General features: G+C 46.1%; 1 protein-coding gene across 5 annotated transcripts in view; it reads left to right on the top strand.

The window, feature by feature from the left end:
* The window catches only part of SLC43A2 (solute carrier family 43 member 2), a 32,269-nt gene extending 13,395 nt beyond the window's left edge, over positions 1 to 18,874 (top strand). For 2 of the 5 annotated variants that reach the window (XM_074596217.1, XM_074596218.1), the window contains exons 6-14: positions 5,332 to 5,424; positions 6,254 to 6,387; positions 6,832 to 7,034; positions 7,650 to 7,793; positions 11,020 to 11,158; positions 11,592 to 11,724; positions 12,683 to 12,756; positions 14,499 to 14,622; positions 15,463 to 18,874. In XM_074596217.1, coding sequence (XP_074452318.1) covers positions 5,332 to 5,424; positions 6,254 to 6,387; positions 6,832 to 7,034; positions 7,650 to 7,793; positions 11,020 to 11,158; positions 11,592 to 11,724; positions 12,683 to 12,756; positions 14,499 to 14,622; positions 15,463 to 15,624 — 1,206 coding nt within the window. In that variant the 3' untranslated portion in view covers positions 15,625 to 18,874. Of the gene's footprint in view, positions 1 to 5,331; positions 5,425 to 6,253; positions 6,388 to 6,831; positions 7,035 to 7,649; positions 7,794 to 11,019; positions 11,159 to 11,591; positions 11,725 to 12,682; positions 13,013 to 13,372; positions 13,658 to 14,498; positions 14,623 to 15,462 lie in introns of all 5 variants that reach the window. The other 3 variants (XR_012588524.1, XR_012588525.1, XR_012588526.1) reach the window with 3 other exon arrangements.
* Positions 18,875 to 20,444: the final 1,570 nt, after the last annotated feature.

The following is a 20,444-nucleotide window of genomic DNA, read 5'->3' as shown; positions in this document are numbered from 1 at the left end:
GTATGCAATGTTCTTCACTGGAAGCCTTGGCTGTTGTCCCAAAGAACTATGGGGCAAAAGTCATCCTGCCACGCTTGAAATAAAAGCAAGGAAGAGAGGAGTACATCGGCACTGCTGCGGGAGAGGAGAGGATTCCCACCCTGCTGCTGCCAGCATTGGTTATGGTCTCTCTGGGTGGTTATTAAGGGGTCACAGATTATTTCAGAGCCACTGGTGATGATAGGAGGGAGGGCAAGGATAGGGCAGAAGTATCTTGGCTGTGCTGTACTGTGGCTTTTAGCACCAGAAGAAGTAAGCAAAGCCACTTATTAGCGAGCCAGTTCCACAGCACTAAGGAAGTACAGCGGCAGGAAAAAAGGTCAGATCTTCCAAGAAGAGATCCAAGCCTTGAGGAGGTCTGAAGCAAGTAATGATGCTGTGAGTTTGCACAGGGAGACCTCAGGTGGAGCCCATCCCCTCCAGACACCAGTGTGTTTGGTAAAGAGCTGAGGTGGCTTCAGGCCTGACTCCTCACATCCAGATTCAGATGTAGCGGCTTGTGTCTCCCTGCAGAGCTGCACGGAGGCATTTCGGTACCTGAGGCATGTGAATGTGATTAAAAATAGTCTAAAGTGGGAGGGAAGCGCTTCTTCACCCACGTCGCAGCGTAGCTGTGGTGGTGACTGTTAAAAGCAGGTGTATCTTGCTCATTGGCAGCTTACCGTTTTGTCCCTGCGTGGTTCTGCTTGCAAGCTGGGGTGCTCACAGTTGGTGTGTCAAGAGCCATCTTCTACGGTGATCTCTCGTGGGTCCCTTCCACCTGTGGCCCATGGAGTCAGGGAGCGTGGCAGGGGAGGGACGTGGGGATGACAGGTCCATGGCTTGCACACACCGTTCTCTGCACTGTGCCCGGGAGAGGCTGAAGTGCGTGCTGAAAGGGGAAGCTTGAAGATCTCTTTAAGGACGTTCATTACACAGAGGCGGTGAGCACTAATCAACTGCGGGTGCCAAGGACGCTTGTTCTGGCTGACACAGGCACCGACTGCTGAGCACACACGTGCGCGCACAAGTCAAAGCTAGGTGACTTCCTTCTCCTGCCAGCTGCAAGTGACCTGAAGTGCCCCGGGAAATGGGTCAAACCCACTGGTGCGTGAGCTGGTCCTCCGCCACCCCAGGCGGGTCACAGTTGCCGCTTCATAGCAGGGTGGCCGTGAAGGGAGCCCCTGCAGCGTGTGGGATTGGGATGCTCCCCAGGTGCCGTGGCTTTGGGGTGCTTCGCTGGGTGTTGAAACCTCCCGAGACACCTGCGTGTGTGGGCATGGTGTGATCTGATGGGAGGGCGGGAGACGGGGATCCTCAGTGCCTGTGCAAGGGATAAACGGGATCTCTGAGGATAACAGCCTGGGACAGTACTCCACGAAGCTTTGCCTCTTGGGTTTAAAGCCTTTTTCAGTAAGGAGTCCCCACGGTATCACGAAAGCGTGTGGCAAGCTGCGGAGCCAAAGCAAGCTGCTGCAATCCCTGGGTGCCTTGTGTTGTGGCCTGGGGAGGAGGGGGAGTGAGCAAGCGAGCGGTGCTGCTCCCAGTTCTGGGAACAAGGTCAGACTGTGCCTGTTGTTAAAATGCAGAGGGGAGATTTCTGCCTCGTGACTTGGTCTTAGCCAATATAAGTGAAGATTGGAAATGGAAACAGATCTGTGTTGGTGGCTCTGACAGCAACGCAGGAATCTGGCGCTGGTTCTGCTCCGAAGCTATTTCATGCAAAGAAATAAACATGTGTGATAAATTACCACAAAGAGCCTTTTATAGATTGTTTTCTGTCCTGTTTTCCTTTCAAAGAATTACAGCTGCTTTGCTCTTATTTTCTGCTACAAACAGCGCCCTTTCATCGGAGCGGGGGGGCATCTTCGTGTAGGGAATCTTCCCTGCTCAGAAATGCTAGGAAAACTTAGGGCTCTGATCTTTTGTTTGTTGGAGAACGGGAACAGGAATTTCCATATGCTTTGGACAAAGCGGGCAGTGTGGGGCTTTCCTGGAGAACATATTTTTTTAGTGTCTGTAAAACTTCCAAATATACCCCTGATAGGGAAAACAAACTTTATCTTGAACAAAAATACCATTCTCCAGTCGTCTAGTCCTCAATCCCTTGACTTTTTCCACAGTTCTTTCAAACAGTCCTTGCAAGAGGAGGGAAACCGGGTTTGGAAATAGTACTGTGGTATCGTTTGTCTATGGATTGTCTCCAGGAGAAAGCTGAAAAAAAAAAATTCATAAATGATCGAAGGCCTTAAACTCACTATAGGGCAGGTGAGGAAAATAATCTGCAAGAGGAAATTATTTTATCGGTTTAGGACTGCATACCTGTAATAAAGGACTCCAGGAAAAAATGGTTATGGTATGGCAAAATTAAGTTAGTATCTTTCAGATGGGGCATAAAGTTAATAATACGTTGAGTATTATTGACCTTTAAACAGGAGGCGTAAGAGTTGCTGTCATTGTAGGTCTTGTGGAATTGCGGCTGTCATACCGGAATGGGCAGGAGTTGGTGGAGGAGTCCCTTCTGGCCCGCAGGGATAAGATCAGAATGAGGATCAGATCTTCTTGGTGGCAGAAAAACAAAGAGCCCACTTGCTCTGTGGCTTGTGTTTTTTTTCCTCTCTATGGTTCACTTTTTCCAATGCTTGCTGCTAGAAAGACAGCATGAAAGATGGTTTAGTAAATATTGTGTGTTATTTTGGTAGCTGGTCTTTAGATGAGACCTGCACAGGCATTGCCAGTGCTGGCGCTCGCAGTCTGAGAGGTTTTCTGTCCGGGTCTGGACTACCTTTCCCTTTGCCTCCCCTCTGCCCCTCGAGGTATTCTCAGATTTCTTTTTCTCCCAAGTGCTCAGTGTTTGCAGCTTCTGCTTTGATTGATTGGGTTGGATAAGACCTTAAATATTCTGTGTCCAACTTCTTTTAATCTGGCTGCTTGTTTATTGCCAAATAGGATTTTAGGGAATTTCTAGCCTTTCTAGGACTTCTGTCCCCATCGAGGCAAAAGCGGACTTGGGTTTTCCCAGAGAGGACCCCTTGCTTTCAGGCCTGCTCTGTGTCTCCAGTAGCCCTCAGAGCAGGAGGCTTCACCTGGGAGTTGCTTGTCTGCTGTATGAAAAAGGCTTTTTGTGATCGCTGGGGAAAACCAGCCCGAGCCAAGAAGCAGCTGTGTTTGTGGAGCTCTTGCCCTGCTCTGAGCTCCCCAGCAGGAGCAGCTGTTTATTGTAATTTCTGGAGATTATTTTAGGCTTGGGGTATTTGAGATTAAATGAATGCCCTGCCTGGTGACAGTGACTAGCCTTTTTGCAACCTGCAGATATTGTATTCTGCAGATGCTGTTTTTTCTGGGGTGTGTATTTAGGCCACCGCTTCCAAGGAGAGATTTTTGTGCCTGGTAACAGACCTTTGGATCCTTTGCCGTTTCCTGTCTGCAGCTCCTGAAAGCAGCCTCTTGGCAGCTCTCCCGCATGCAGGGATCTGAGGATGGGTGTGGGGATCCTCGCCGCAGAGGAGTGCGGTGATTTCTGCCTCTGCCGTGTGTGTCTGCTCGGGGTTCACCAGCAGCACCAGGCTCGGCACATCATTGCTGCTGTTCCTCGGCTGGGGTTATCTGAGGACCTGGAGACTGCACTGCATAGGAAGCTCTGCAGTGAGACAGAGGGATGATAAACAGCCAGATGGATCCTAGAGTGTTCCTGCACAGGAATACTTGTGTTGTAAACAGGCTGGTCCTGCCGTGACACAAGCCAGATTCGCTTGCCTTATATGCTACTCCTGGGAAAGATGGATTTGTTTTTCAGCAGTGGAAGGGGAATGCGATGACAGCATTTGCTTGCTCAGACTAGGTCTGATGTTCTCTGAATCATTTTGTTCAGCAGCATCTTTAAACGGATGAAATGCTGGCTGTGCCTTCAGTCCTAGAAGGCACCCACAGTGTCCTGCTTTGAGGCCCTCTGAAGCTGATGTGATAGTGATGCCTGGGTGAATTTGGGGAGTAAGTGACCTGAAAAAGGAGGTGGGAGGGAAATCTGTCTGCCGGCAGCAGAATCTCTGCCTGTTGACCAGCTTCAGGGGGTATCAGCTGGGCTCTCAGTAGCCTACAACTTCAAAGCTTCTCCCTGTAATTTCCAGTTTGCAGGCCACCATTAGTCAGCGATGGAAACTTGTTCACTTCTGGTTGTTTAGAAAAACAGGGAGTTCCTCCTTTCCCAGATGAATGGGAAGGTCTCGCAGCTCTTTCTGCCTGTTCCGATCTGCTTTTGGGTCCTGAATGGAAGCAGGAGCTGGAGAGCCAGCCTGGGAGTGCTTTTACTGTTGAAGTGGCAGAAGTGGCTGCTGTGACCTGCTTCTAGCTGCCCCGCCTGAGAGCTTTGCTTTCCCCACAGATCCTTGCAGAACCAGCCTGGTCTGCTCTCAGCAATGCCACCGCACCTGATAGGAGCCCAGGCAGCAGAGCGGGGTGGGTGGCAGGTATCGCAACGCAAGGTGTTGTTGCCCACTTCTTGCTGTGCAGTTCAGCAGCTTTGTGGCTGCACTGGGCAATAAATCTAGTGTTTCTGACTGCCTTCCTGCACCTAGCTCCAAGGAGGCGTACTTGGGTGTCTGAGCCATCCAACTGACACAGAAATGACCAGTTTTATCCCCTCTCATAGAGAGAGTCTGCTTTCTCAGAAGGAACCAGGGACTTAGCTAGAAATGGAAATGCAAACAGCAACACAGTTCCTGTTTGTCCCTCTTCCTTCTCCTTATAACAGGAATTTTCTGGTCTACTGCAAAGGTTTGGGTGCTGACCCAAGGTGCATAAACAAACCTGGCAGTTCAAGGTGTTGCCGGGTGTGTTAAAGGCTGTGCAGATATCACAGGCTTTGTGTCTAACAACTCTTGACTAAAAAGTGGGTGATATGTAGAGAACTTGGGCATGTATTTCTTGGAGAGGAAAAGAGGTGGTGGCTACAGGCTTGGGGTAAGGAGCTCTTAAAGAAAGCACAAGGGCTGGAGCAAACACTCCTGTGTAACCAATGCGAAGTATGCTGTCAGTCTGGAAAGAAGCAGTGTCATTAAGCACATAAATCTTGGATTCTAGATGTTCCCTGGTGCTGGAGACACCAATGCAACCTGTGGAGCAATATCCAGAAGGGCTAAGTCACTAAGTCATTCTTGAGTAAAACTGGCTTCTTCAGATTCTGGTATCCAGATGTCTTAATCCTAAATGTCAGATTTATGTCTGCCGTTAGCTTTGTCTTCTCAAGAAAACCACCTTCCCTCTTCTGCCCTTCTCTTGGCTGCAGCCTGTTTCAACCGATTCTTCTTTCCCCAGCTGCCCAACATGTTTGGTGACCTTCGTTCCACGTTCATTGCTCTGATGATTGGCTCCTATGCTTCCTCTGCTGTGACTTTTCCAGGAATCAAGGTGAGACCGTGGGATCATGACTCACGACTGGTGGTGGTGTGCTGAGGTTTTGCACCATTTAGCAATAATGTGGCAAGAAACAGGGACTGTTTGTTAAAGCACTTGTTTAGATATGTGCATTTGCAAGATTCAGTTCCCGTCTGTTAAAAGATTTCCCAAGTGACTGCCTCAAGAATGCAACAAATAGAACAGTCTGTTTGCTAATAGACTGTAAAATTTTAAAGGTGCTAAGTAGAAGTGAAAAACTGAAAATTTTTTTTGAAAAGTTGCTTTTTTTAAGCTATAAGGAGTGTGTGTATATATATATATGTATATTTAATACACCCATCTATATTTAATCTGTGTGATTGTCACTGGTGGTTGGTTCTGAACATAGCTAGCAAACAGCACTGAAGGGACAGAAGAGATGGTCACTTGGGCTGCCTTGGTAGATCGCTAGTGGTTCTGAACAAGAGATGTTTAATTGCAGAGTTAGCATAAGGGCAGTATAGCAAAAGCAAGGTAATCTCAAGTATGCAGGGAAGCTTCTTCTGGCTTTCCAAGGAGAAGATCCTAGATGAAAACGTTTGATGGCAGTCGTCTGCAATACCACTGCATGCTATTCCAGCTGGAGGTCCTGTTGTTGCTATAGCTGCTGTTAAAGACATGAATATACGTCTCTTTCCAAGCCTGCAAGTCACAGAACTGTTCTTTGTTACTACTTGAGTTAAACCCATTTTAAATGCAGCATGTTTTTCTTTCCCACAGCTTCCTTTCAGACCTCATTCAAAGAATATTGAAGTATCTTTCTGCTCTTATAGCCAAAACCATATTCCCTTGTGATTTCCAGGTTATATATGACTTTGGGGTCTCCTTCATCCTTATTCTGCTTGTCTGGGCAAGCTGTGCAGGACTAGTTTTCCTCAACTGTTTCTTCAATTGGCCACTGGAACCTTTCCCAGGACCAGAAGACATGGACTATTCGTAAGTGTCCTCTAAACTGGCCTTGAGGGCTAATCCTATTCTTAATCCTCTAGAAAGTGCTGGCACGGCTAATTTAGAGGAGTGGACAGGGAACTCCCTTGCATGTTGTTTATTGCTGCCGTTCCTTCTTAGGTTGAGGATTTATGTCTGCCATTAGCGTTATGTCTTGACTGGTGAATATCTGTGGAAAGTTGAACTTTCCAAAACGTAGGAATTATGAAGGAGAACGACCTGTCAGTAGTCATAAGTATTTCTATATTGACCTGTGCCAAATTGGCCCAGGGGAAGTATCTGTCTGTGCTCTGAATCCAGACCACTTGTGGGTTTCTGGGTGGAAACTAGTGCCTGTAGATGAAAACACGTAGCCTTCCTGACTCCTGCAACTTTCCTGCCCGTGATTCCCCATCCTGTGTTGCAGCTCTCATGTTCTTTACTGCCCAACAGGGTGAAAATAAAGTTCAGCTGGCTGGGATTTGATCACAAAATCACTGGGAAGCAGTTTTACAAGCAAGTAACGACTGTGGGGCGCCGTCTCAGTGTGGGGAGCTCCATGAAGGGCCCCAAGGAGCCGACAGCCTTGCAAGAGAACAACAAGCTCTGTCTATCTACGGTGGACCTAGAAGTGAAGTGCCAGCCTGACAATGCAGGTGTGGTTCCATGAGTGCCCTAGGGATGTTTGTGTTGGCACAAGGCCATTGGCCTCCCTGTTCTGCTCCAGACCTGTTTATGAGATAGTGATATGTGATGCATGTGTTGCCAGGGCCACGTGCCAGCCACCATTATTTAAATACAAGTTGAGTTATATAAAGAATCCTGTCCTTATATACTGTCCTAAATACACCATAGGTTGTTGCCAGTGGTGGGGACAACAGCATGGGTAACTGATATGGCTGTGAAAGGGCAGTGCAGTTGGCACAGTGCAGTAGACTGTTGCCATCATGACCAAGCCTTCTTTACTCAGGGGTATGGCAAAAGCAAATGGTTTGAAGCTTCCTTTTTGCTCTAATCCAGAAGTAGGTGAATCTTCCTTCCTGCTCCCTTGGTCCAGTTACTGGTAGTCAAACTCCAAGCATGTATAGCTGTTCATTATGGAAGCTTGTAAGGCACCAGGTAGTTGCTAACTGGAGCTGCCATTGGCACGCAGTGGTGGCATGACTAGCTAGGAGAAGACCTCTAACCCTGAGGCCAAAGCCTCTTTTAAATTTGGATATGTTTACGAAGGTATGTTGCCTTCTTCAGAGACTCTGTTATTCCTTCTGCAGCTTCTCCCTCCTTCATGAAGAGTGTCTTCAGTCCTATCTTGTTGCTCAGCCTTATCACCATGTGTGTCACTCAGCTGCGGCTCATCTTCTACATGGGGGCCATGAATACCATCCTTGAGTTTCTGTCTGGAGATGAAAATCAAGGTAGGGTAACCTGAAGACTTTTATCTGCTTCCTTGGAACTGGGACCTGACCCAGACTTGGTCCTTGCAAGAGGCCAGCAAGCCTGATTACTCAGCAGATATACCGTGTATGGCAATTAGTGGTGTCCGAGTGCAGCTGACAGCTGCTGGTAGGGTCTAGCGGAGGGCTGGAACTAGCCCAGGACAGAGGGGCAGCGAGGTAGACACTTGAATGTCAAGCTAATTTTAGCCCAGTGTCTGTTAAATACTATTCCATGTTATTTCCCCAGATGGGTTGTTGAAAGTAGCCTCTTAGGATGGACTATGATAACTTTTTTTTAATTGGAAAACCTATTTCATCAGGTATTTGCTTTGCTTATCCTAAGCAAGCGCAAAGTACAGAGCAGCTGACTTCTCATGACTAATGGTTGGACTAGGTGTCTCAGCCCAGCAGCAGCCGGGGGTGGGAGAAGTGAAGTCATAGCTGTTTTGTGCAGCTTGGTGTGTGCCGGGGAGGCTCAGGGGTGCTCGCTGCACTGAACTCGTCTGTATTTATATCTCTGATTCAGTACATGGAGCAAGCAGGAAAGAGTACATTAGTTTACTGTTGTTGAAAATACCCAGGATTGCAAAACAAGACTTAGCTTTTTTTTTTTTCCTTTGTAGTAAGATCCAGTTTGAACTTGTTAAATCTGGATTGCATGAAGCTGATAAATCAAGAGGCGCTCCTCTGAAAACAGGAGTGAGCTCTGGGGGAGGGAAGGAAACTCGGGAAACTCCAAGTGCCCTGGCATTCCCTGAATTGCTTTGTTTCTTGAGCCTTTGACAGCCTGCAGCATTCAGCTCTTTATCTCCTGGCTCAAGAGCCAATTTAGACATGAAACAGTAAACAGGACAAACTTCACACTGCTTACCTTTCCCAACACAGCTTAGTTTTCTGCTTACCTTGTGACTCTCACACTGATTTTTTTTTTTTGTTTCCTTTTTACCTTGGCTTGCTCTAGTTATTTCTCTTTCACTTTTTTTTCCTCCCCTCCCCTCCTTGGTACTTTAGAATTAACATTAACTATATGTGCTGCCAATTCTGTTTAGGTCAAGCTCCATGATAAAAAAGGGATTGTGTCCCTTGGGTGGACTGCTTTTTTTTTTCTTTTTTTTTTTTTTTTTTTTCCCTGTCCCACCTTTGAAATTTCTTCCCATTTTCCCCCTCTTCCCCCTGAATGCAGCTTGGGCTGCAGTGCAATCCGCTGTCTTGGTGTTTCCATGGCATCAGCAAAGCAGTGGTATTGTCTAGTCACAGCAGTGTCAGGCTGGGAGAGCAGTTCCAAGACGCGTGCAGCTCTCTAGAAATGTAATCTATGCGGATCAGGAGAAGATGGGACACTGCTCCCTTGGATTCCTCATTCTTCATGCAGTTGTTTACTTGAATGGGATCTGTTTAGAGAGCTCCCTCCACATGCAACTGCTCTTAGGAGCACCCAGCAAGGGAAGAAGAGAGTTGAAGTCAATCCTGCAAGTGTTATGGTCAAATAAATAGACCAGGAGAAAATGATGTGGGGAAAATAATTCAGGTGGGGAGTAAAGTCTTCCAGTTGCAGTGAGGCACTGTGTCCGTGAAAGTCCTGTTTCCTGTGCAAATCATAGTGATTTATACCTGTCATGAAACCTAGAGGTGGAAAAAGCAGACAGCCTGTGGAAAAAGCAGTCAGTCTTCTGAAACCCCCCCAAAGATAGGGGAGAAGCTAAGGGGTTCAATAGCTCTGTAGGAGGCCCTGTTTTGTAGCAGCTACTCTATCTCCTTCACTTCTCTTGCTGATCCCATTAAATTTCATTCTCTGCTTCAAGTTGTCTTCTGCTTTTGCTGTTTAGAGCCCAAGATTAAGTGTTCAGAATAGCATGAAGAGGCAATACATGACAGCGTGGCTTGCTTCTTACCCTCTATTAAAAAATAACCAGACAACAGCAAATCAGCTCCAGGAGTCTTTGTAGAGGGTGATGCCACCTGTCTCTCTTGGCTACAGCAGTTGCTATAATGAGATGGGATGTGGAGCCACTTCAGGGCTTGCCTTTGCGGAGGTAAATGGGGGCATGAATGTAAGTTTGGAGGTTGGAGTTGGAAGTTCCTCTTGATTCCCTTGCCAGCAATTGGAGCCAGGAAAATTATCATCAGATGCCATGCCTGGGCACAGCAAGGCAGCCCTGCTGGGGTTTGCTACAACTGTATAGGAGAAAAAGGCTTGCTGGAAACTTCTTTCCATTTCAAGTTGATTTTGGTGTAAGTCCTGTCTGTACTGCTTTGGGTACATTTAGAAATGCATTGGGAGGGTCAAACTAAAATTCTTTTTGGTTGTTTTGCTTACAGTGCTGTAACTTGTAAGCACTCTGTGCTGAGATGAGCAGTTTCAGAATTACATCCTCATTTCGGAGCTGTGGTACACCGTGACTCACCAGCCCTTCTGCGTGATGCCTACAAATCCATCACGTGGGCTGCAGAGAGGAAGTGGAAAAAGCATTGCAGGGTGGGGGAACTGTTCAGTAACAGGAGGGGACAGTTTCTTCTAAGTCTGCAGGCATCAGCTTTCCCTTAGCAAGCCATGCAGACACTTCTCCCATCTTGAACGCATGGGGAATTTTCATCAGTTTGAGGTTTTTAATGATTGCTCTCAGATGCTGTGGGGTTTTTTTTGCTGCTGATCTCCCCTCCCCCTGCCTCCAGACTTGTCCATTCTGCACAAAATGGGTTAGTCCTCACCTTCCCAGCCTGGCTTGTCCTTGCTGGAGCTTCCCAGCTGGACATGATGTAGCTGCAGCTCCCAGCAGGGCAGGAGAAGAGATGACTAAGGCAGGATAGGCTGTGCAGGATTTATTGCTCGTAAGAACTTTCCCTGTTGGTCTTAGCCAGAGGAAACCTCTCTGGCAATAAGCAGTTGCTGGGTCCCATTCCTGGTGCCCTACTTGCTGTTGGGCTGATGTTGCTCAGAGAACATTGGTGCAGGATCAGAATGGTTGAGGCAAGTGCACACAGTATGTCCACTCTACTGTCCTGCCTCTGGGAGGCTAAATGATGAAGCGGGGCTTAGGTGTCCCAGCTCCTTCAGCCCTGCCAGTGAGTACATGGGATCTGGGCTCTCAATGAGAGAGGTGATTAATGGGGAGGAACAGTTTCTTTTCTGTCACTCTTTTTTCCTGTTGCTGCTACAGTATCACTTGGACTGACAACTTTTTAACTTTTTTTTTTTCCCCTGCAGTGGCTCTCTACACTTCCATTTTTGGGGTATTGCAGCTGCTGTGCTTGCTGACTGCGCCTGTGATTGGGTACATCATGGACTGGCGAATGAAAGAATGCGACGATGGCTCAGAAGAGAATGAGGAGAGCAACGCTGAGCAGTGCGTAGTGTGTGCCACACGGGACATGCAGCCACATAGCAGGCCCCCACTGCTCTGCCTAATGTGTTTTATGATGAAAGACTGAAAAGAATACTGGTTCTTCAGTATAGAAAAGAAAGCTTGAAGGAAGACTTGATAATTGCAGAGGGAAGGAGCAAACTGTCTTCCATGTCCACTAAGATCAGTCAAGAAGAGCAAATTTAAATTGTAGCGGGGGGGCTCAGACTTCCCTTCTAGCCTTAAGAGTAACAGCGCTGAAATAATTGCCCAGATGTTCCTCAGCTTCCACTGCTGGAGATCCCACCACCTCCTTAGGCAGACCCCTAGCCAAACTGGTTTAGATGGAGTTGATGTGATATGTGGAGAATCTTGCTGTGAGTTCCCGTAGCTGCTGAAAGTGCTTTTTGTAACATAGGTTTTGCTATCCTTCCAGAAGTGACAAGAAAAAGAAAAAACGTGATCGTCAGATCCAGAAAATCACCAATGCCACCAATGCCTTTGTATTCACAAATCTCCTGCTGGTTGGATTTGGAATCACCTGTCTTATTCCTAATCTACCGTTGCAGGTGAATAGGTCAAATGGATGGGTGTGCTGGAGGGGATGGCAGCGTGGGTCCTGGCAAAGTGGCAGGCAGGACAGTGCAGGAGGTCCTGTAAGCCAGCAGAACCAGTTAGTGGTAGGAGGGGTTTGTGCCACTGCTGGGAGACTTCTATACTGCTTTGGGAACTCTAGTCTTAGAGCTGAAACAAGTAATACCATGTGGTTTACATCTCTTGGGAGAACCTAAAGAAGCAGCTGTAGTTAAAATGTCAGAGTTGATCCTCAGTTTATTCAAACTTAGATGTTTCTGCATCTGAGCTCTGTAACAACAAATACTTCCATACTCTCCAGGAGAGATCCTCTCAGCAGTGCCCGTGCATTTAGCTTGGGTTCAATTTAAGCTGCTTATGGTCAGAAAACTTGCTGTAAGAAGCGTGACACTGATATATACAGCAGGTTATTTCTGTATCAAATGCTCTGCCCAATGGTACCTGTGGGATTAGAAACCTGTTAAAATATTTATTTTGTGGCACCACCTGGTTTTGGCAGAAGAGTTTAGTGATTTTATGCTATACTTAAACATGCCTTGATGATGTAGGCAAACAGACCTAGTTTGCTCGTACTTGCATGTTGTCTGAAATAACTTGTGGAAAATTAACTAAACTCAATAAAAAAAAAAAAGCATGGTGACCCTGGCCACGGTTTGCTGGGGACATGTCCTTGCAGCAGTGCCTTCTACAAATGAGATTAGTCTTGTGTATGGTTAACCTCAGGGGGCACTACATGTTAGCCTTTGCAAAGTAAGGAAAAGCTGTGCTTTTAGAGCTGAGTACAAATTTCTTCCCTTATGCTGATCTGTCAGGTTTTGGTTCTGGGTTCCTCAAGCCCACCCTTGTATTAGAGAGGAGAACAGCTTTTAGGAATGGTGGTATGTTGGGGTTTGGCACACCTAAGACGTGACACTTTTCTGCTTCTCTTTCCAGATTCTTTCCTTCATTTTACACACAATCGTGAGAGGATTCATCCACTCAGCCGTGGGAGGCCTCTATGCAGCTGTGTAAGTCTGTGCTTATAATACATGGCTGGCCAGATAAACTGGTTTGGGATGATAAGCTGTCCAGATGAGAGGGAGATCAGGAAGTGAAGTCTTCATGGTCAGAGGGGAGAAATGATGCAACTTGCTTCCTCAGTCACCACTGGATATGACAGTAGCTGGACTGAAGTCCTGGCTGGTGCCTTCCTTGTTTGGAAACAGCTAATCCCTTTGGCATAGCTACCGCAGTGAGCCAGGCACAGCTATATATGGGCCTCAGGTGAGACTAGGCTATTGACACTAAGGTTATATAGTAAAAACTCAAGGCTTTTTTTTGTTTTGTTTTATAATGAGTAGCTACGTGCATGTGGTCCAGGTAAAACATTAACATATTTGAATACATTGCTACTGGTCTGCTCTGCAATTACATAGGTTAAGCATTGCTCAAGATACCATTAGTGATACCTACTCCCATTTCCAGGACGGATCATCCATCCCGTTTCCAACTTATCAAAATTATCAATAGCTGAATCTAAATACTTTCTTCCTTATTAAGCAATGTTTTTGGTTTTGAAAACAGATTTGCCCCTCTGTCCTGAGCTGTTGGACAGAGGAGCAGAAAGAAGCTGTTATCTTTCAGAGAATCGCAGAATCGTTGAGGTGGGAAGGGACCTCTCGAGACCATCTAGTCCGGCCCTCATGCTCAAGCAGGGTCAGCTAGAGCAGGTTGCCCAGGACTGCGTCCAGTTGGGTTTTGAATATGTCCACGGATGGAGACCACAACTCCACAGACTCCTTCTGTCAAAGGTTTCGGTCCCAGTGTCTGGGGAATCCAGACTAGAAAACCCATCTAAGACTGCTTCAAAAATGTATAAACTTTTCGTTCCCTGGCAGCCAGAAGCAAAAGATTTTTGTCTTAGGCAAGGTAAATGCCTCTTGCTGTACATATCGGCTTGCTTGTAAACTAATCCTGTTTGACAATTGCAACTCTCCGGAACTTCTGGAGTGAGGTATTTTTGCTTTGAATGCGACTTTTTTTGAGTATTTGAAGGTTTAGATCCATTTCTTTCTTTCCAAGCTTAGTTTAACCTGACCGTTTTTAAACACCGCTCAGTCATGGAAAGAGAAAGATGGTAGACTGTTCCTGAAATTTATTTTTCCACTAGTAGTATCAGATATTCAGCACTTTCCAATCAACAGTATTGTTTAGTTTGACATAGGATCAGACTTGTCCTCTAAAAAGGAAAACACATACTAACCTGTTGTGCAGGTTTCACTCACTTCTAAAGGGAGCAAATGGTTATGACCAGATGAAAATAATTGCTCAGCCGCATATGCTGTCATCTGGATAAAGAGGCGTTGCTTTTAACTTGTAAATATCAACACTCTTCTCCCTTTGCAATAGGAACAGTAGTTGTATAAGCACTTCCACCTGCCCACGGTACAGCTGCAAAACAAAACAAGTGCTGGATCTGATACTACTTAAGTTTGAGGGCTCAGGATGAGCATAGTCTGAAGAGGAAGGCTCTAGCCTTGTCACCGGTGGCATTCTGCCCTAGAAAGCACTGTGCACATCATCGGGTGTAACCAAATACTCTATAAAAAAGAGGTAGTTATACGTAAGTCCAGGAGAGAAAAGTTCTTCGTATTATGCCTGTCTTGGGACCGTGTTCTGTTGTGTTAGTCGACTGGGAATGTAATCTGATCTGGGGGATGTGAACAGTCAAGGTGACATATAATAATGCTGTTGCTTTCTCTGTTGACAGATACCCCTCTACTCAGTTTGGCAGCTTGACAGGGTTGCAGTCGTTGGTCAGTGCCCTCTTCGCCCTTCTGCAGCAGCCTCTTTTTATGGCATTGACGGGACCTTTGGAAGGAGACCCTCTCTGGGCAAGTTCTTCTCAAATTTAACATGAAGGCTTGGTGGTTAAGATGATTTTTGGCTTGCTTTTTTTGAAAACAAAAGGACTTCTGTACATGGACCAAGGTTAAAAATAGCTGGGACTTTACGTGACCCTCAGCCTGCTGTTACCTTGGTGCTGTCCAGGAGACCCTTCCCGGTGTGAGTAATGATTTCCTGGGAGGGAAAGCCATTAAACACTTATGCTGGTCTATGGAAAAAGGGAGAAAGGGAGAAGGCTGCACAAGTACCTTCTGCTAACAGTTTGTGTGGTGAGTCAAAATCTGTCAGATAGAAGCAAGTGAATCTGTGTGGACCTCAAAATGCAGTAGAAATACTCTGCTCCCTTGAGAGCTATTAGCTCTGATTATCAGTAAATTTTGGGTTGCTGATGCTAATGTCCGGAAAGCCAAGTGGCTACTGAGGGTAGGACTATTGTGGTGTCTTGATGAGAGTCTGTCTGGGCAGCTCATTAAAATCATGACACAGGTGGTCTTGGGGACCACCCCAGCAGCCTGTTGTTCTTCAGTCAGCAAGGTTGGTGTAAAAGAACTGCAGCTTAAAGAGCCCTGCCTGTTCTGTGGAACCAGACTCCCACAGCCGTGGTCCAGAGCAACAAATTCTCCCAGCATTTAGATTATATGTGTGGTGCTCTGGGCACAGGAGTGTAAATATAAATACGGTGGAGGCTGTTGCCAATACACTGAGCAGGGTGTCTCCGGGTTTGCCTGCAGCTGAGTGACGTGGGCTGGGTTCTGGCACTTGGGCATGTGTGGCTGGGTTGTCTTCTTCCTAGCCTGCTTAACTTTGTTTTGTCTTTCTTCCTGCAGGTGAACGTTGGCTTGCTTGGCGTGAGCTTCCTGGGTTTCTGCCTTCCAATCTACCTGGTCTGCTACAGACGCAGGCTAGAGAAAGAAAAAAAACAGAAGATGGAGGATGCCAAACTTTTCTTCAAAATCAATGGCACTCCCAATGAGGAAGCCTTTGTTTAAACTGGTGCTTCAAATACAACCTCCCCTGTACAGGTTCCTACCACATCCGTGGGTTCTACCTGTGGTGTAAGCCAGGCTTTTACTTGCCTGGCTCTGTCAAGTTCTTTGCTCATCACTGGAGTGAGGGCCGGACATCATGACTGAGCTTTCCTCAGATGTATGGCAGAAGGAGACTTCTCACTCCTTACTCCAGAACACAGGACACTTTTTATAAAGGCCACGCAGATATTGTGTCTTAAATTATCCCCTGATCACACTCTCCAGCGGCAGAGTCTCTGCATAAGAAATGGGGAGAGAAGGAGTTAGAGGGATGGAGGAAGAGGGAAGAAAGACCATAATTTGAGTGTGCAAATATAACACTGAAATCTGTCTTCTCACCCTCTTCCCCCAACCTTGTCTGACACTGTCTCAGATGCAAGCTGCGCTCTCCTCCCACCCTGAGGCTCCGTAATGGTCTTTCTGCTTGATATGGAGTTGGACACAGTGGTTTTACTGTCTATCCAGACATACCACAGACTGTTTCTGAGGCAGGGAAGGGGATTTTATTCCTATGTGTATGAGCACAGCTTCAGTGTATTGCTAAATGTTGGCTGCTAGCACTGACAGCTCCCAAACCTTTTAGTACTGCAAATGACACAGACTGTGAGCAACGGATCTGCCTTCCACACTGAAATGAAGAGCCTAGTGGACTGCTTGGTCCTAGACCAAGCCTTCAGAAGCCTGGAATTCCTCCTCTTCTTGGCCCACAAACCACCTGTATGTGTTTTAAACTGTCTGCAGTCCTGGAACCTCTGAGATAGGAATTGGATCTTGTTTACCGATGAAGTGCTTTGAGACTTGTTGCCTTTTGCCTCTTCTTCCCTCTGACATGACCCTGGGAGGGGGGCAGCAGCGTGTATTGAGTAAAGTGGAGAAGCTTCTTGAAGCTGAGTTCTAGGGCTCCAAATACGTTGGTGTTCATGAGCTGACTTGCTGTTGAAAAGAATCAAGAGTGCAGAACACTCCTTTGTGTCTAGTAACTGGATCCTGTGGACATACGGCAGGGTGACGTGGTGATGTAATTCTTCCTCTAGCCATAGCTTATTTACGTTGTTCTGATAATAGCCCCCAAGCTGCTGAACACCAGGTTACTGTGACTGACCAAAAAGCTGCCGGTTTGGCTGTATTAAGAGCCTTCTACAATGTCGATGCTCTGTCTGGACAGAGTTCATGCTGATTGATTGTGTGGTGAAGCTGACCTACAGAGCAATACATGTGGGTAGAGGTGCCCCAGGCCTGTTCACCATGGAGGGAATACAAAGGGAATTCCTAACCTGCTTATTTTCATAGAGGTTTTCCTAAGTCTTGTCTAAAGTCGACTTTTCTGCCTTCAGCATTCTTGTTGAGGTCAGTAGCTCAGCCTCCGTAGCCTCATGACTAGCGTTAACAACTGCACCATTTGGACCTGCTGGGAGCGGGACCGTGCAGCGTTGAGGATGGACATCACCAGTGGGTGTGCAGCAGCACATGTGCTGGGCTGAGCTAATGGCTGCAGGAAGGTTGGGGGCAGAAATAAAGCAGTCATGAAGATGTAGGTGGTGCTTTCTGAACTGCCAACTCCTGCTTTACTGCAAAGCCTGGTGGGGGGGTAAGTCATTCAGCTTCTTTGTCTGGTCAGAAAAGTAATCACTGACTCAATCACTGCCCCGCTGTAAGCTGCGGATTAGAAACAACAGTGCACTCGAACCTTCCTTTGAGAAATTACCTGGAAACTGTGTGTTCACTTCTTTGCTGATGGTTTGAAGCATGCAGATGCTCAGCCCAGCCAGGCCTTCACCTTCCCTAATCAGCAAGCTTGGTGACCTCTTGCACAGCTGTAGCCTGGGCAGGACGGCTGGAAGCCCTGCGGCGTCCCTGGCTGGTGGCCTTGCCAGCGCAGGATGACGAGGCAGCTTTGTGGGACAGCAGCGCCATCTCGAGTCACTGCCCCAGCCAGCCTCCTGCGGGCAGTTCAGATGCTCCTCCACTCCATGGTACCTTCTAGTCTCGTTTCAAAATGACTCGCCACTTGAGCATTTTACACATTCGTGGATTTTTTTTTAATGTGTTGCCTTTATTAAATGTGTTTGTTCCAAGACAGCCTTATTGCCTGCTGTCGACGCTTTACTTTTCTAGAACTTCTCGTCTTTTGCTGGCCTCTGGCTTTGGTGGTGATTTAGCGACCTTCCCAGCTCTTCTTTTGTGTCTAGCAATAATTAAGGAGGAGGCAGGGCTTTGATTTGTTTTCCTATTCACCTGGCATTGTCTCAAGTACACGTTGAGAGACCCACCAGCAGTAGTATCGTTGGCCTAGATTTCCAGAGGGCTTTCTGCGGATTTCCCCAATTCATATTACTACTAAATATTTTGAGAAGATTCCTACTCTTGCTCTGAGATATTTGTGACATGACAATGACAGATTAAGTTTTTTATTTTTATGTTTTTTTTGGTTTTTTTTGTAAGAGCTCATAGACAGGTGAGTGTCTGAGCCACAGTCCTGACTCAATGTCTTAAAGAGGCAGCTGTTGGAGGGTGTTGGTGTGCTAACGCAGCATCACTTCCACCTCAGCTGCCTCCCCACTGCAGTTCCCAGTTCCTGACCTTTATTAGGAGTATCCTCTAACCCAGTTTCATCTGGTAAAACGGTGGATATACATGCTTAGTGTCTCCGCTGATGTGCCATGGTGTTTAGAAGCTGCTGGTCAGCTGTAAGGAATAGAGCTCATGCCTTTGAGTCGCAGTTTCAGGCTCTGTTTGCAGCTTGAGAGGAAAGTGTGCCTTTGGCTTGCAATCACAAGGACTAGTGGGTACACAATGAAGTTTTAATTGTTGAGGGTTGAACAGACAAATGGGAGTGCTTTCTAATGCACTGCAAAGTCAAACTGTGGAATTCACTGCTGCAGAAAGTAGTTGGGAACAGAAGTATAACTTTTTTTAAAAAAAAAAAAAGAGGCTGGTTAAACAATGGTCTGATGCATCCACTAACTCAGGGAGATTTTAAGTTGCTGTAAATAAGAAAGTTATGCCAAGGAAAGATTACTTTTCTACATGCTTTGTCTCTTAAAAATTGGTCAAAGATGGAGAAAATACGTACTGGGCTAGGTGAAATACTGGTCTGATCTTGTGGGGTTTCATTTATTCTGACAGTTGTGAACGAAACTGCTTTTAAAAGGATTCTCAAATTGATCTATCAAATAAACTGTGTCTGCATGCAAGATGTGCAAATACTCTACTGATTGTGGCATAAGTGCTTAAATGCTGCACCTCCTGCCTGGGGGGAGCCCCTCAGAGGCCAGAGTATCCTGGCTTCAGCCAGAAATGTTGTGTTGCACAGTACAGAAACAAACGCTGTTGGGATGGTCCTGTTACACGTGATTGTTCATGGGCAGTTTGCCTTGTTCTTTGATGCTTATGGGAATGTAATTGTGGATTACTTAACGTTTGGAATGGAAAACAGCTTTGCTGCTTTCTAGCCAAGTGATGCAGGACCAAGAAAATTCTTGATGCGCTTTTCTAGGTGCATGAGCCACCTCGTGGAAAAAAATTAATGGGCTAGCAAAGACTAGAGAGCCACTTCAATTTAAATCAATAATGCATTTACCTGTATAGCTCAAATATAGGTCAATGTATTTAATTACTTTCAGTATTCCTAAATGCTAGAATTTCAGGGTTGGGGGTTTTTTTATGCCCTTTTACCCCCTTATCCTCATCTATATGAGAAGTAAAAGGAGGTTGTTGGTGGGAAACATCTCATCTCCTCCATAGAAGCATCCCCAACTGACGGTAATGAAGCAGAAGCCTGATCTGTGAGTACTTGCTGTTTCTAGGTGCCCTCAGAATCAAGGGTGTTGCTGTGTAAAGGTGATTGCACCTTCTAGGAACACTGCTCCTGGCCTCTACAGGCTCTTGCATGCATTTAATACGCATCTGTAATTTTTAAAAAAATAATTAAATTAACAGAGTGGGGAAGGGAGAGCGGCAACTTGTTCCTTTCACTAATCTGTCAGTACCCAAGCCCCATCGACAGTCTTTATAGCGCTAATGCAATGATGCCATCAAGAGTAACAGAGAAAATCTGTGCTGTGTTGCTTAAGAGGACACTTATAACTTTGTTCAGTTACTGTCATAGAGTATCTGGACCCTTGAGATAAAACTGGACACAAATGTCTAAAAAAAAAAAAAAAAAAAAAAAAGGCAAATCTTTCTGTGGTTCCAACTTAAATGCAATGCTGCTACAGCCATTGAAATGTTTAGCTCCCACAACAAAGTCTGGCCTCTTCATGCCCTGTCTACAAAGGAAAATTGTAGGATAATGAGATTTTAATGAGATTAAATAAATCACTAAAATGTTTTAAAGTAGGAGATTTCCTTCTTGATAGGCTGATGAATTTGGAAAATATGCCACAAATTATAAAGCAGATACTGTAGGGTAAAAAGAATGAAATCTTTAAAACTACATGTTTTGTTATTCTTCGACCCTCCCTCCCCCTTCCCCCCACCTGTCCCTTTGAGTCCTTTCTGCGTCTGCAGAGCTTTTGGTATTCCCTACTTCCCAGTTTAGAAATGCAAAGTATTCATAATGGAAAGTAGTATTATAGTAGGATTCCCGATGGGAACAGACTGTTGGGTTTTTTTGGATTTCTTTTTAAATTAAAAAAAAAAAAGCCACTTCTGATTTATATTTCACCATGTTATCTTCTCTGGAGTAGCCGAAACAATGATGTGTTATGTAGATGCATTCTTACATGTTAATTATAAAACCCCCAGGTCCTTGTTCTTCTGCCTGTGCTGCTCAGCCTGTC

Source organism: Larus michahellis, chromosome 7, assembly GCF_964199755.1.
Source record: "Larus michahellis chromosome 7, bLarMic1.1, whole genome shotgun sequence".
Lineage (NCBI taxonomy): Eukaryota > Metazoa > Chordata > Aves > Charadriiformes > Laridae > Larus > Larus michahellis.
The sequence above is the reverse complement of the archived record's forward strand: the minus strand, read 5'-3'. Positions and strand labels throughout refer to the sequence as shown.